Raw genomic sequence first — 14,826 nt, 5'->3', positions numbered from 1 at the left:
GTTATTTTGTATAATAATTATAATACGTTAATTTACAATCTCATTTTACTAACAGATAATAAATGTAAAAATCGATATCGATTGGTTTCTTTTACAATCCTGTAACAAAAAATGTGGGACTGTGAGGTTTAGGACGCCAATGTAATAAAAATGTGTATGTGTAATTTAACACAAGTATTTGGAGTAATGTAAAAGATAACAAATAATTTTTAAATTATTTGTGGCTAGCTGGCTAGCAGAAGGTGCCGGAGAGTCACTACTTGACACTCAAAAGAGGATTCGGCCAATTTGCATGCCCTACAGAGACCGTAGAATAAGAAACTGAATGACAAGGTAATAAACAATATATATATATATATAAACTAATGTAAATAAAAGATATTATAGAAGTTGCTCCAAAGTGTGAGCTTTCCAAGGTATCTTGTAAAGCTGTTTGCTGAAATAAAAAGGGAAACAGGTATTAATTGAAATATTAAGTTTTCACTACAAATTTAATCCCTATCCAAATATATACAGTCCAATTTTTTTTATAGCTACCCACCACTAATTATGTACAGTCAACCTAGTTACTTATATACAAAAAAAATAGATTCCCTGGTTATAGTTATACACAACTGATCCTTGATGATCTGAATTTACAAATAATAAAATATAAGAAAAATTTTAATAATTTGACCTAAAAAGGTAATTTACTTGCCTACTAGAGATGTAACTCTGTACTTTGGCTTTCAACTAAATGTTCTATTAAAGTAATGAGGACACTATCCTGAAGGAATAGATGTCCGAAGGTTGAAATATATAATAATAAAATACCAATAAATAACTCTCTGATTAAATGTGTACACATAAAACCGTACAACAGAGTTGAAAGGGAGTATTTAAAAACTCAACCTATAATTGACAATTAGTCCTTAAACGTTATTTAAAATTATTTTAAAAATAATGACGGGTCTTTATTATTAGTCTAAGTAGTAGGATTTAAAGTTAAACAAAAAAAAAATAGTATATAAAGATTATTAAAATTGATAACAAGACTTAATACAAATTAGCTGTGTTCCACACTCTAAGGTGGTATTTCCAACTGGTTCCCTGAAGTTATCCGGGAAGTCTAATATGAGACTTGGATCTCTGATGGAACAGCTCAAGAAGACGGCAGAGGTGCCAACCCAGTAGGGAATAACTCAATTTTTTTTCTAATATAATCCTCAACAAAAATAAAAATGATGAATTCTTGATTTTGGACTGAACTTCTGAAGTAGGCTAAAATAACATAGCTCTTAATAAAAAGTAGGGAAAAGCACAAGGTTTATTAACCTTGAAAGATACGATAAAAAAAAAGTTACTATGAACAAAAAGCTTTAATGATTTTGTAAATAGTGTGACCTTCGCATGGTTTGACAATATTTTAAGTAAAATGGATTGATTAAATAGATAATTTTATAAACGAAAACGCATGCTATGGATCTATTTTATAATATAAACGAACGGTATAAGACAGAATATTTTTATAGATATAGTCTTAATAAATATATAATTATATGTTTGTTTAAGGCCGGAAAGTAAAATAGAAATTGGACATATGATTTTATCGATTTTATTTCGATTTAGACGTAGAATATTTCTTAATGAAATGATGTAAAAAATTACAGATAGATATATCTACTATCAAATGAAACATGACAATATAGGAATCAAAATGGCTGATGGTTTTTATAATTTTTCTTGATAATTGAATCCACTTACCGGCTAAGAGTGGCTATAACTCAAATGGTATACACTAAAAACAAACTAAAACTTTCTTATCTTCTTCCAAAAAAAAAAAAAAATACTTTCTTAAAACAAATTTAGCTCATCTCTTGCCGCCTACTTATTTTAGTTCAACGAACCTCCTTTGTCCAGAGTTGAGACCAGAATGCGCGCTAATTCTTACTTGTTAGTCGGATAAGAAGGTCTGCCTAAAACAGCCGCTGGGGTCGCTGTTTAATACCAACTTAGACATTTAAAATTAAGAAATATTAATGGGATATGGATTTAAAAATTTTATTTAAAAATGTTTAAAGGATTATTGAAGTGACGGACTCGTTACAATCCACTCAATAATATCGTCATTTCCAATTAGTTGAAAATATGGGAGGTTTTTTTTTTATCTTACATGTAAAAAAACTCAGCTTTCATACCCAAATATTGAACACTAAATGTAATATTTTTGAAGTTCTGACCATCTACATTCTTCCGTATCAATCTGTCATCGTCTTCTGAAGAGCTTTCATTTTCTGACAGTCGATATTGGGAAATAACATGTTCATGTCTACTGTTCTTGAGTTTTGTGATGTTGAAGGTAAATTTTATGAATTACTTTGCAATTTTGGTCTTTTGCTTTCCGGAAGACCGTCATTTGACGAAGAACTACTTATTTCGTCATCACTACCCAATTAAAAACTTTTATTCTGAACACTGTTATCTCTGTGTTCGTTTAAAAAAAACTCTTTCATAAGCTTTTGCATACGTTTCTGCTCGTTTTCATATGACATATTAAGAACTGATAAGACACACTGTACTACCTCGCCCACCAACAACTAACTAATAAGTAACACGTAATGCATTCGTTTAGCGAATGTAACGTATAAAATTACAGATTCATTCTTGTCTTAAAAAGTGTGCATCACATGACTCAATGAATCCAAAAGTTATTTGTGGTCACGAGATGCACACGTGTTTCTCAAGTAAAATAAGTCTAAAAAACATGAAAAATGTAAGTTCTTGTACTCAAACTGGAGAATAACTATTTAAAATGCTGTAAATAATAATTCTGTAAGCGTGTTTAATATTTTGGCCCACTTAACTTTTTTTACTATGCATTGTGGCGTTTAACGTGTTAAACACCAGGTTTGTCACAAAAATGTGAACAAACTTAAAGATAAAAAAGACACTAAAGAAAAAACTAGTCGTGAATCACACGGAGTAGGTATACAAACATTATTCATCAAAAAGGTCGATAGATTTATCAAAAATAAAAGAATACTGAAGGTCATCCTAAATTTTATATAAAAAAAGTAGGTACCTACTGCACATTGAACATTGTATTCTAAAAATTTAATTAATTTTTTTGACTATAAGTATTCGACATGAATTCGACTTTATAATTTAGACAAAAATCGATAGAATGGTTATCAAGTACATCAAGATTTTTAATGTTTCAATAAAATTACTACAAACGACCATTAATTAAATATAAGCGTATATAAGTCTAACAAATTCATAAAATTTGTTTATGTTTAGTTGACCTTCACTGATCCGTAATATTATAAATTTTAGATTAGGTTACTAAACTTTTATTTACTTTCCTAACAGCCTGATCCAAAATATCTAATTATCATTTGCATTTAAAACAATTATTATGAACGCCGTTATTGTGACATGTGTCCTGATCGCCAGTTTCGTTTGTCTGGAGGTAAGTTTAGACGAAAATATTTAGTAGGTATATAGACAGGTGTTTTGTGTGACAAAAAAATGAAATGAATCTGAAAGAAAAATTCTATACCTAATAACGCAGTAAGATTAGTTATGACGTACGTCATTGAATGTTGAGCAATTCAAAATATATAAAAATAAAGAATGCATGTTGCAATAATGACAACGCTTAAATGGATGAATGGTGTGATAAGGTATAGTGTCTAGGTATGGCACCTATAATGGGGAAGTATGGAATTAAAATGGGTAGAGCTCATTCTTTTTCCTTTTCGATATTAACCAATCTGCTCATTTTATGTATGCCCTCTCCATGCTTAAGTCATCGATCTACCTCTTTTGTTAACGGTCCAAAATCCGATTTCCTCCTGGTGATTTATCCCGATTAATTATCACCAATCATCAATTATGTTAATATGTTCATTTCATTCTGTCTTGCTTTTTAATTCCAAGATTTTATTTATATCTTACCTTTTATAGGTATCTTGCAAGCGTGTCATTTTTCGCTGCTTTTTCCATCTAGATGTGCTCTTCCAGCTATTCATGCAGTATTTTAATTCCTGTTAATTCTAGTTGCTGTGAATTGATCTCCCTCATAATTTTCCATGTGTTTCGATGTTGTGCCTCTTGTTCCAGTTTTTGGCATTATTTTTCGATCTCCATTCCAGTATCCGTTTTGTCCATCTGTTATATGTTATTATAGCCACGTAACATTCTAGCTCAGTTCCATTTCCGTATTGCTCTTCCCTCTACAGCATCAACCACTCCCACTCTTCGTCGTAATTGGCGGTTTGGGATCTTCTCTCGTAGAGAAACGCCCAACATCCATATCTCTTTGAGTCACACGGACAAATTTCCGCGGTCAGGTAAATAAAAATTACTAAGTTCTCGGGAAGTTAGTAATGACGTTTCGACACCCATTATTTTGGAGCCATTATCAAAAGTGATACGGTTACGTTCAAGTTTAGGGTCTCGATCTACCTACTCTCTTCACTCATGACGTACCAATTGTGTTCTGTAGAAATACAAGAACCGTCAAACCGTACTGAGGTCTCAATCTGCCTACTCCTCAGTGTCGCACGAAATTTTTCAAGAAATCAAACACTGGATAACAAGTTGCCACCACTGGATAACAGACACCATAGATAAAGAATATATATTACTGAATAGATAGGAAACTGTGTAGGTTATTTCTGGACAATGCGCCATCTGGCGGCCTTAGGAAAGCAACATCTTTTTAAAAAATCTTCTCGTAATTCTTCAAATATAAAGATTAATATTGAGGGTTTGATTACAAAAATAAAACAAACGTTGGTTCTTTTTCTACTTTATTTTCTTTTTTACGTTTTTATATAAACATTAATTACATGTATTTAAATGTAGTTGGTTAAACAGTGGCTATTCTGTAGTTTCTATAAATTACAACACAGAAACAGAGAAGGAATAGCATCACATTTCAAGGTGGACTTATATCTCAATCCAACATAGCGGGCTTCTGGTCCAAAATGAATTGTGCAAGTCTTCTCTGCCAATTTTGTTAATCCAAATATCATAAAGCTAAAAAATAAATAGTTTGTTTTTAATATTTTCTGTGAAATAATATTACATAGTATATTTCTAGAGGTGCTTTACAAAAGGACAAATAAACAAGAGTTTTGTAGAAAAAGTTCTTAAAACATTGAAGAATTGCCACATTTTTAATGGCGATAATTTTAATTCCTAAAAAACTTTTACCTAATTCTATATCGGCAACAATTCTAATACACATCATAACGTGAAAGAAAGAAGTTTGGGACAACATCGGACATTTTAAGGCAATTATTAAAAAATAAATAAAATCCTATATCAGCATTTTCTACTTACCGCCCTATCTTTTGGAAAAATATGCATTTGGGCATCCTTATTGTAATTATTACAACCATTAACGCAACAGTTAAAAACCGTAATTATTTAAGTATGATGGCAAAAAAGCAAACAATTATTTAATCGCAAATAATACAACTCGAAACACTGTGTCGAAACCACAATAAAAATGGCGTACTTGTTTTGTTGGTTGCGGTATTGCGCAGTCACGAAGCTTTGCTATGAATGCTACGCCCTCTGGTGTCCTTAGGAAATACAAATTTCAGAGGACTGTCACTCCCATAAGAGATACCCGGGCATGACAGACACTAAACGCCGATAAGGTACAGAGAACGAGAAGTTCCTCCTACTGCTGTAACGGTAGACAACAGATATTGAGAGGGGGTTGGTGTCGCCCAAAGTTAATATCAAATTGTCCCAATAATTGAAGCACTGTCGAAGACAAGTGACTATAAGGTTTTAGCTGATAATGTATTCAATTATTAGTGTAAAAATATAAGAAAATTACAAATTCTATTGTTTCTAAATCGTAGTGTTAAGTATTTAGTGAAAAAAATAATAACATTAACACTCACAATTTGCCTTAATGAGAAAATAGCATCATATTATCTTACAGTGTAATCAAGAATTTGATCCATACTCATAATCACTGTCGTCGGTATCTTCATTTGGATTCGGGGTCGAATAGTAGGGGAGGAGTAGCAGTATTCAATGCTTCTTGCTATATTTCTAAAATTGCTGCGTCACTGTAACCATCACGTATAATATAATTATCGTAATAAGTTTTGCATATTCCCCAAATATGTTCAATGGGATTGAATTCACAATGGTAAGGTCACATTATGTCCAAAACTATGTATAATCTCGTCTCTACTATAAATATTTTTGGTTTTTCATTCCTTTTGGTAAACTGTAGTAAATCAGGCTTGAAAGAATCCTGAGGAAATCAAATATTTTCATTCGTTAACCATACTTTGATTTTATGTACTGTCCAGAAATTTGTTCGTTCATCATCATCATCATCATCCAGCCTTCATTTAGACGCCCACTGCTGGACATAGGCCTACTTTAAACTCCTCCATTCTTTGCGATTTTGTGCTCTTTGTTGCTAATTTTTGGTGATACGCCTGATGTCGTCAGCCCAACGTGTAGGTGTTCCTCTACCACGTTTGTAGTAAGGCAATTTCTTGTAAAGCGTTTATCATGCAATTATTGAATTCTATCTTATATTGAATATAGATATTGAATGATATTTAATGGGGGTATGAGATTTATTTTTAATCATTATGTTTCTTTCTCTTTTTGTGTCGATTTGGACTTTTGCTCGTATCATTCTGTGATTACTGCTTGTGGTGAACTTGTTGAGTACTGTTACATCTTTAATTATTTGTTTTTTGTCACTTATGATGTATAGCATTTTTCATATAAAAATGCTTGCACGTCATTCAAGATTTACGACGTCAGAACCCCACAGCGTTGCCAAAACATCAGAATAGTTAGTAAGTGAGGAATTTTTAAAATGTCAACTATTTGTCAAACTATTATATTAACAGTAAATACACTTACTTTTAAGACTACTGCAACACACTAAAATCCATTAGAAAACATTTTAATACAAAATTTATATATTCTAAATTTTAAACTTACCTCTTTTGGGGCTTTAATAGTAAAAACGTCCCGTCATTATTTCTTGTTCAAATTAATCTATCTTATATGAAAGCTTATCAGCTTTCTACAGACTATTTATTTATTTTGGAATAGCACAATTACAATACACAGTTAAGTTGTAATTATAGTACAAGTTAAATTACAGTTAAGTTTTGCAGACGATCAAGTAGTGATTGCACAAGACCAAGACGACCTCAGCTACATGATGAAGAAACTACAAGAAGAATATACCAAGGCTGGCCTAGATATTAACCTCGCGAAAACAGAGTACCTATCTACAAGTGAAGAAGACATAGAAGATCTACAGATTGATGACAACGTAACAATCAAAGGAAAGGATAAATTCAAATACCTGGGGTTTATAATCACGAAAAAGGCAACAACAGAGGAAGAAATTACACAAAGATTAGGACAAACAAGAACAGCAATCCGACAACTTAACTCAGTATGGTGGGATAGACACCTAAATATGAAGACAAAAACGCAGATTTATAAAACATTAGTGCGAAGTATTATGACATATGGGGCTGAAAATTGGATCATAAACAAGAAAAACAGCAGTAAGATAGTAGCAACAGAGATGGAATGCCTGAGAGATGCTGCAGAGTAACAAGAATGGATAGGAGAAGTAATGACGAAATAAAGCAAAGAACATCAATAGAAACAGACATACTAACATATATAGAACAAAAAAGACTAAAGTGGTATGGACATGTAAGAAGAACTAGCGACAGCAGATGGATAAAGAGAATAACCGAATAGAGCCCCATAGGAAGGAGGAAAAGAGGACGACCCCGAAAATCCTGGAGGAACGAAGTAGACGACGCCATGAGTAAGAGAGGACTAAACGATGGAGAATAGAACAACAGAGAGAGATGGAAAAGGTTGAGCGAGGGAAGGCAGTGAATACTGTAGAATCCCTAAATATATATATATATATATATATATATATATATATATATATATATATATATATATATATATATATATATATATATATATACAATACACAACAATAATTAGTTTTTAAAGCAATTAATTTAAATTTAATATGTATTTATAAATACAATTTATTAATATATATTATATTATGATCAAATTTTGCAAGAAATCAAAACATAAACAAAAATCAAAAAGCGGCAACACTTTATACACTTTTGTCACAAGCTGAACTGTCAATAAAATTTGAAAGAGTTATTTCATAAAATTTATATTATTAATAATAACAAATGTTTTTGGTTATTTAATCAATATAATTCTAAAATTTTCAATATAATGATGATTTTATGTTTCTGATTATTACACCATGTTGACGCTTATGAAAGATCGAGCAGTTCCGTATGGGTTTCGTATTATTAGCTGTGTTAGGAAAATTTGAACTCTAAGGTTGACGTTCTGGAAATTTTAAATATAAGTGACGTCACTTTATATAACGTGCAAGCATTTTATATGAAAAATGCTATAGTCGATTTCGTTCCTTGTTCTACCGTTTGGACTTTCCCATATCCATCTTCTGTGAATCTTTTTGTGAAAGAAGCTGTTCATGTTGAATAAATTATTCTGGAGTAGAAATCCTAGTAGCGTTTCTACTCGGTCATTTCTTCCTGGGGAACCGAATTTTCCCAAGGATGTTTCTAGTTCTGCTTCTTTTACACCTATTTTTGCGTTGAAATCGCCACATAAAATTGTAAATTGAGTACGAGAGTCAATAAGCGCAGTAGATATGGTCTTCGTCTGTATGGTCTGTTGTTGGAGCGTATACTTTGTTCGTTGCTTATTTAAAATTTCTGAATGGTATGGGGTATTATCCAAAACTATAAAAGATAGTTCTTGTAAACTTGACAGCAGGTTTTTTTTTCTATAAAAATTTTTTCACACCTTTTCCATTCTACTTTATTTTCCGCTGTGCATCAAGACGTAAAGACGTTCTACATGTATTTAGAGACCCCTGTCATCTGATTAGGGTCCCTTTAAGAATACAAGTTCGTCCCATTGAAAATCCAATTTGATCCCATTTTTGAAGCTACCTTTATCCCAATGGAATCTAAGTTCCTCTTCATTTAGAGGCTAACTTTATCCTGATATGGAGGTCACTCGGATCATCGTATAGAGGCCTCCTTTTGTTCAAGATTCGGCTGGTGCCGTGGCTACTATCCAGTTAATCTGATCAACAGATTATTTGAATTAATAAAGTGCATTCTCATATTCTAAGCCAAATCAAGTGGTGTGTTGCTTTCATGTTATGTAAGTTTTTTAATCATGTAAGAGACTGAATTGAGTTACGATATAGAATTTACTACTACTACTACTAAGGATTTCCACAGTTTTCACTGTCTTCCTTCACTCAACCGTTTTCTCCAATTTTCCCTGTCATTCCAGCCTCCATCTCGCAGGGTTCTTTTCTCCATAGCCTCGTCGATTTCATCTCTGAATGACCTTCGGGGTCTTCCTCTCTTTCTTCTTCCAATCGGGCTCCATTCTGTGATTTTGTTTATCCAGCGTCCTCTGTCCCCTCTTCTGACGTGGCCGTACCAGGATAGTCTCTTCTCCTCTATATAGTCGATTATGTCTGATTGCACTCCCATTCTCCGCTTAATCTCTGCGTTTTCAATTCTGTCTCTTTTTGTAAGTCTACAGCTTCTCCTCAGGAACTCCATATATATAGATATAGAATTTAATATTTAAAATTTTTTGTTATATATTATTATAATCCTTAGGTTCTTAAGTCAGGATATTTTTTGTCTTCCCACATTTCACTTTCCTCGAATTTTGCCTTTCATAAGTTGTAATAATGAGTATTTTTACCTTCTTATCACACGTCTTAAGTTCTCAAGTTTTCGTGTTTTGGTAATTAATATTATTTCCACTTCATTTCCTGTCCTAGTTATTTCCACGTTTGACACTTGCACATATATAAAGATGGCTTATATTCGAAAGAGGGCGCAAGGATATGGAACAATGAAAATTGCCTCTCGTGATGTCTCTCGATTATTTTAGAGGTTAAAATGTATACAGGGTGGATATTAAGTCTTACCCCCCCCCCCCCTAGTGAACTCCGTTATTTAAGACAAAGATGAGAAACGCTCGGACCCGTCAATTTTTATTTTAATAGAGGTATTTTATAACATAAAAAAAGTTGTCACCCTTTTCATCCCCTTCACTTGACAGCTACCCCCTCAGATTTTTTAAATAGCAATGGGGATCGTGCAATAGTTCGTTGAACAGGATTTAAAAAGAAGAATTCCAAAAAGTATAAGTTTGAAATTTTGTATGGCATAATGGTTTTATTTAAAATAAAATATACAAAAAATATTGTATTTAATTACATCTTTAAAATTAAAGGAACTGGCAAATTATTCTAAAGAAAACTGAAATTACTGCAGGAGATGCTCGAGATGTTCTCCATTTACTTCCTGGAAGAAGTAGATTCTTTGTTTCGTTGCCTCCCTAACCCTTTGTAGGGTCTGCATATCAATCCTATTACATTCTTCGATTATTCTTTGATGGAGTTCATCAAGTGTCGTCAACTGGCTTCCATACAGTTTGGATTTAGGGTAACCCCATATAACCCCAAAAATCTAGAGAAGTAAGATCTGGTGATCTTGGTAGCCATTCAATGAATCCACGACGTCCAATCCATCTTCTCTGGTACAAATTATTTAAAAAATTTCGAAAGGGAGCATTGTAAGGAGGCGGAGCTCCATCGTGCTGGAAAACAAGATCTTGGGTGAATTCGCCTGGATTGTTTCTAAGCGCATCATTAATTGCATGAGTTATTTGTGTTTCCAATAGATTAAGATAGCTTTCCCCGTTAAATTGCCTCCGATAAAAAAAGGACCTAGAGTGTGATCTCCTAGTATACCTGCCCAAACATTTAATTTAGTGGGAAATTGAGTATGACACTCTCGAAACAATCGAGGGTTTTCGTCAGACCAATATCTTATGTGTTGTCGATGTACATGACCATTTAAATAGAATGTAGTTCATAGGAAAAACAAATATGTCTTAAATAATTTGGATCTTGTGAAATATTATTATCCATAATTTCACAATATTGCGGTCGCAATAGGGATGAAATTTTTGCTTTTTTAAAATGTTTAAGACGGTCCTATGACTTGCTTCTGATTCGCGAGCAACATTTCTAGTTGAACTGAATGGATTTACTACAAATTGAGACAAAATATCTACTTGCTTTTCCTCAGAAGTCTTTTTTCAACCATCCCGTTTCTTGTTTTCGACAGAACCAGTTTCACAAAATTTGGCGACATAGCGAAGTAGTCTATAGTAATGTCGATCAATTGGACGATTCGGAAAATGTTCATTAAAAATATTCTCACAGCTTCATGGTAGTTACGGCCTGCTTCACTAAATATTAAAATTGCTTCACATTTGTCTACTAATCTACGAGGTGGTGCCATTTTGATTGGTTTGACTTTTGAATACTAAAAATTTACAGGTTTCCACTAAAGCTCACCAAATCTGAAGTTCTTGTCAATATTCTTTACAATCAACAGTGCTAATTGCTTGGTTTTTATGACAGTTGTCAAAAACTAGACACGCCAACTAGATTATTTAAAAAATTGTTCTTACCACGATATGTTTTAACGACACAAAAGTATTTATTCTGCAAAAAAAATAATTCGGTATAAACGTTCAAGAATAAAAATTAAATAAATTTTGTTATACCGAATGTCCCATATTAAAGCAAAACTAGTGTACCTACTTTTGTATTGTTATATCGCAAAGTGTAGGTATATCCAAACAATAAATCGTTATTAACAAACAGATCCTTAAAGTGAAAGTAAAGTGTGATAGATTTTAGAATTCTTCTTTTCAAACCCTTTTCAACGATCTATCGCACGACCCCCATTGCCATTTAAAAAATCTGAGGGGTTAGCTGTCAAGTGAAGGGGATGAAAAGGGTGACAATTTTTTTTATGTTATAAAATACCTCTATTAAAATGAAAATTGACGGGTCCGAGCGTTTTTTATCTTTGTCTTAAATAACGGAGTTTACTAGGGAGGGGAGGGGGGTTAATACTGAATATCCACACTGTATTTAGAGAGATTAATTCCCCCGAACAGTCAAAACTGTATTTATTAATGGTTGAATTTGATTCAAACAAATAACTAACAAGTACTTATTTTAATACTCGTTGATTTTTTAGGCAGCTCCACCAGCAAGGAAAACGTTGGCCGAAGAGCGTGAAGATATGAAACACCGTGAGATAATAGGGCTTTCGTGCTTAAAGGAAATCAATTTGGATAGATCTGTTGTTGAGCAAGCCATGGCCCATTTAGGCCATTCCGAAGATCCGAAGTATAAGGATTTCCTATCATGCAGTTATAAAAAGCAGGGTTATCAAGACGAAAACGGCAATATTTTATACGAAAATATTATCAAGTTTTTGAGCAATTACTACAAACCGGGCAGTCTTAAAATAGTTGATAAATGTAAAGGAATAACTGGCTCTAATGATGGTGAAATGGCGTATAATGCAATGAGGTGTGTTATGTCAGCGCTCAGCGAGATTTCTGACGCAGAATTGATATAACTGTCACATGCCAGCAAATTTTTTAGATTATTTTCTGCAATTCCTTGCTATTAAAAAATAATTTGTATAATTTCTTATTTATTAAAATAAAAACCATAACTGTTATTTAAATGGCTTTTTTTATTGTGTAAAAGTTATTGTGTAATATATCCCACATATATGTAGGTATATTTATGTGGAATTGTTTATTAATTATTTTATTTTTCACGAAATTTTTTATTATGTAAAATTTTGAAATATTTATTAAAATAAAAACCATAACTGTTATTTAAATGACTTTTGTTATTGTGTAAAAGTTATTGTGTAATATATCCCACATATATGTAGGTATATTTATGTGGAATTGTTTATTATTTTATTTTTCACGCAATTTTTTATTATGTAAAATTTTGAAATATTTATTAAAACGTAGCTACACTTTAATTACTGGAAAGGAGATTTTATGTTGCATTAATAAACGAAAAAATTTCAAATTCATGAAACATAAAATTGCAAAAAACATGCAAAAACAGTTTAATGAGGATTTTATCTAAAAAGGTGACTGCTGCAATTTTTTTTGTAATTACATGCTAGTGCTACATACAATTACGAATATGTCATAGAAAAAGTTATAATATATAATTGGAGCAGCTCCCATTGCATCTTCTAGTACGAACTCGATAGTGCAATGGACTGCCCTACCTGGAAATACTACTAAGCCTCGGTAAATCCACGAAAACAAATATTGGAACCTCAAGGATTAAATTTAGTGCATTTCCAGTCAGTTCGGGATCGCAACTAAAGTTAATTTCAACATGATTATTTTGTACTACCTAATTACCAGATTCTACCATTTACATTTCTTTTCTTATCTTTTGTATATTTGATTTTTATTGTATGTCATCAATGCCATTTTTTCTTACTTATGAAAGGCATACTGAATTTTATATGTATTTCTACTTTTGGAATTACTGCGCGCAGTCATTCCACAATGCATTTTTCTTCGCATTGTTCATGAAAGAATAAAAAGTAAGTACGAAAGAGACCTAGATGAAATCCAGTTTGGATTTAGCAATGCACTCGATACCCGTGAGGCACTTTTTGACTTAGATGTTCTCCAAAAATGTCACGATCAACGTAAATATATTTATGTAGCTTTTATTGATTACGAAAAGGCTTTCGATAGGGTACAGCATGGAACGCTTTTAAACATTTTAAAGACCTAGGTATCATAGAAAACGTGTATTGAAAGCAGAAAGCAGTCGTACGAGTCGATGGAAGAATAACCTACGAATGTAACATGCAAAAAGGCATCAGACAAGGTTGCATTCTATATCCAGTGTTATTTAATACTTACTTAGCTAAACTGATTAATAATCTTAGATACGCTAACACTGTTATCTTATGCGATTGTCTCCAGGGTCTCCAAGAGTTATTGGATTGCGTAAACACGGCTATAAAAATGAATGCTTCTAAGACACAACTTGTGATATTTAGTCGCCAACCTCACGCCAATAATTCCCTACAGATAGATCAACATAACGTTAGGAGAGTTACTAACTTTAAATACAGTAATATCTCGACTTACGCTACGCTTTGAGGATTGGTTTGGTCATCATTTCATACCTGAAGTCGAACGCTATTGTCAATCTAAACAAATTCCATTTAAAGTGATGCTAATTATCGACAACGCTCCAGGTCATCCTCCTGCGACTTTAACTAGTTTTGACCCATGTGTGAAAGTTGAATTTTTGCCACCTAATATAACCAGTTTACTTCAGCGGCTGGATCAGGGAGTCAAAAACGACAAGTTCACTGTTAAAGACTTTTGGAAACAATTCAACGTGTTAGATGCAGTGACAATCGACTCAAGGACTACTTTCGTAGCCAGAACCGACGGCTTTACGCCCTCCGAAGAACGGTGACAGCTCAGTTAAATTAGAAATTGAAAATTTCTGATTGAAAATTTCTAATTTAACTGAGCTGCCTAAAATACGAACCCGGGCCCTCCAGCTTGTTAAGCCAGTAACACAGCCACTGAGCTACGGCTGCCACCAACTTGATCTAAGTAGAAAGATCAAATGTAAAATAAAGCAGCTCGTACACGTTTCTAAAAATGAAATTATTCTTCTGTAACCACAAAAAATTACGTCAAAGAATGATCAAATGTTATATTTGGTTGGTGTTGTTAAATGGTACCGAGATCTGGGCTCTGAAGGATACGAACACCTAGAGGCATTTGAGATGTGGTTGCATAGAAGAATGCTCCAAATAACCTGGAGACCAACAGACC

At 32.8% G+C, this 14,826-nt stretch overlaps 1 protein-coding gene across 1 annotated transcript; it reads left to right on the top strand.

Moving 5' to 3' along the window:
* Nucleotides 1-3,277: 3,277 nt before the first annotated feature.
* On the top strand, nucleotides 3,278-12,665 carry LOC140442893 (uncharacterized). The gene is made up of 2 exons (XM_072533853.1): nucleotides 3,278-3,451; nucleotides 12,168-12,665. The coding sequence occupies exons 1-2, from the start codon at nucleotides 3,398-3,400 to the stop codon at nucleotides 12,552-12,554; spliced, it is 441 nt and encodes a 146-aa protein (XP_072389954.1). The 5' UTR covers nucleotides 3,278-3,397; the 3' UTR covers nucleotides 12,555-12,665.
* The last annotated feature ends 2,161 nt before the right edge of the window (nucleotides 12,666-14,826 follow it).

The sequence above is a fragment of the Diabrotica undecimpunctata genome, chromosome 6 (genome assembly GCF_040954645.1).
Source record: "Diabrotica undecimpunctata isolate CICGRU chromosome 6, icDiaUnde3, whole genome shotgun sequence".
NCBI classification, from domain to species: Eukaryota; Metazoa; Arthropoda; class Insecta; order Coleoptera; family Chrysomelidae; genus Diabrotica; species Diabrotica undecimpunctata.
Note: the sequence above shows the minus strand (reverse complement) of the source record. Positions and strands in the feature narration are given on the sequence as shown.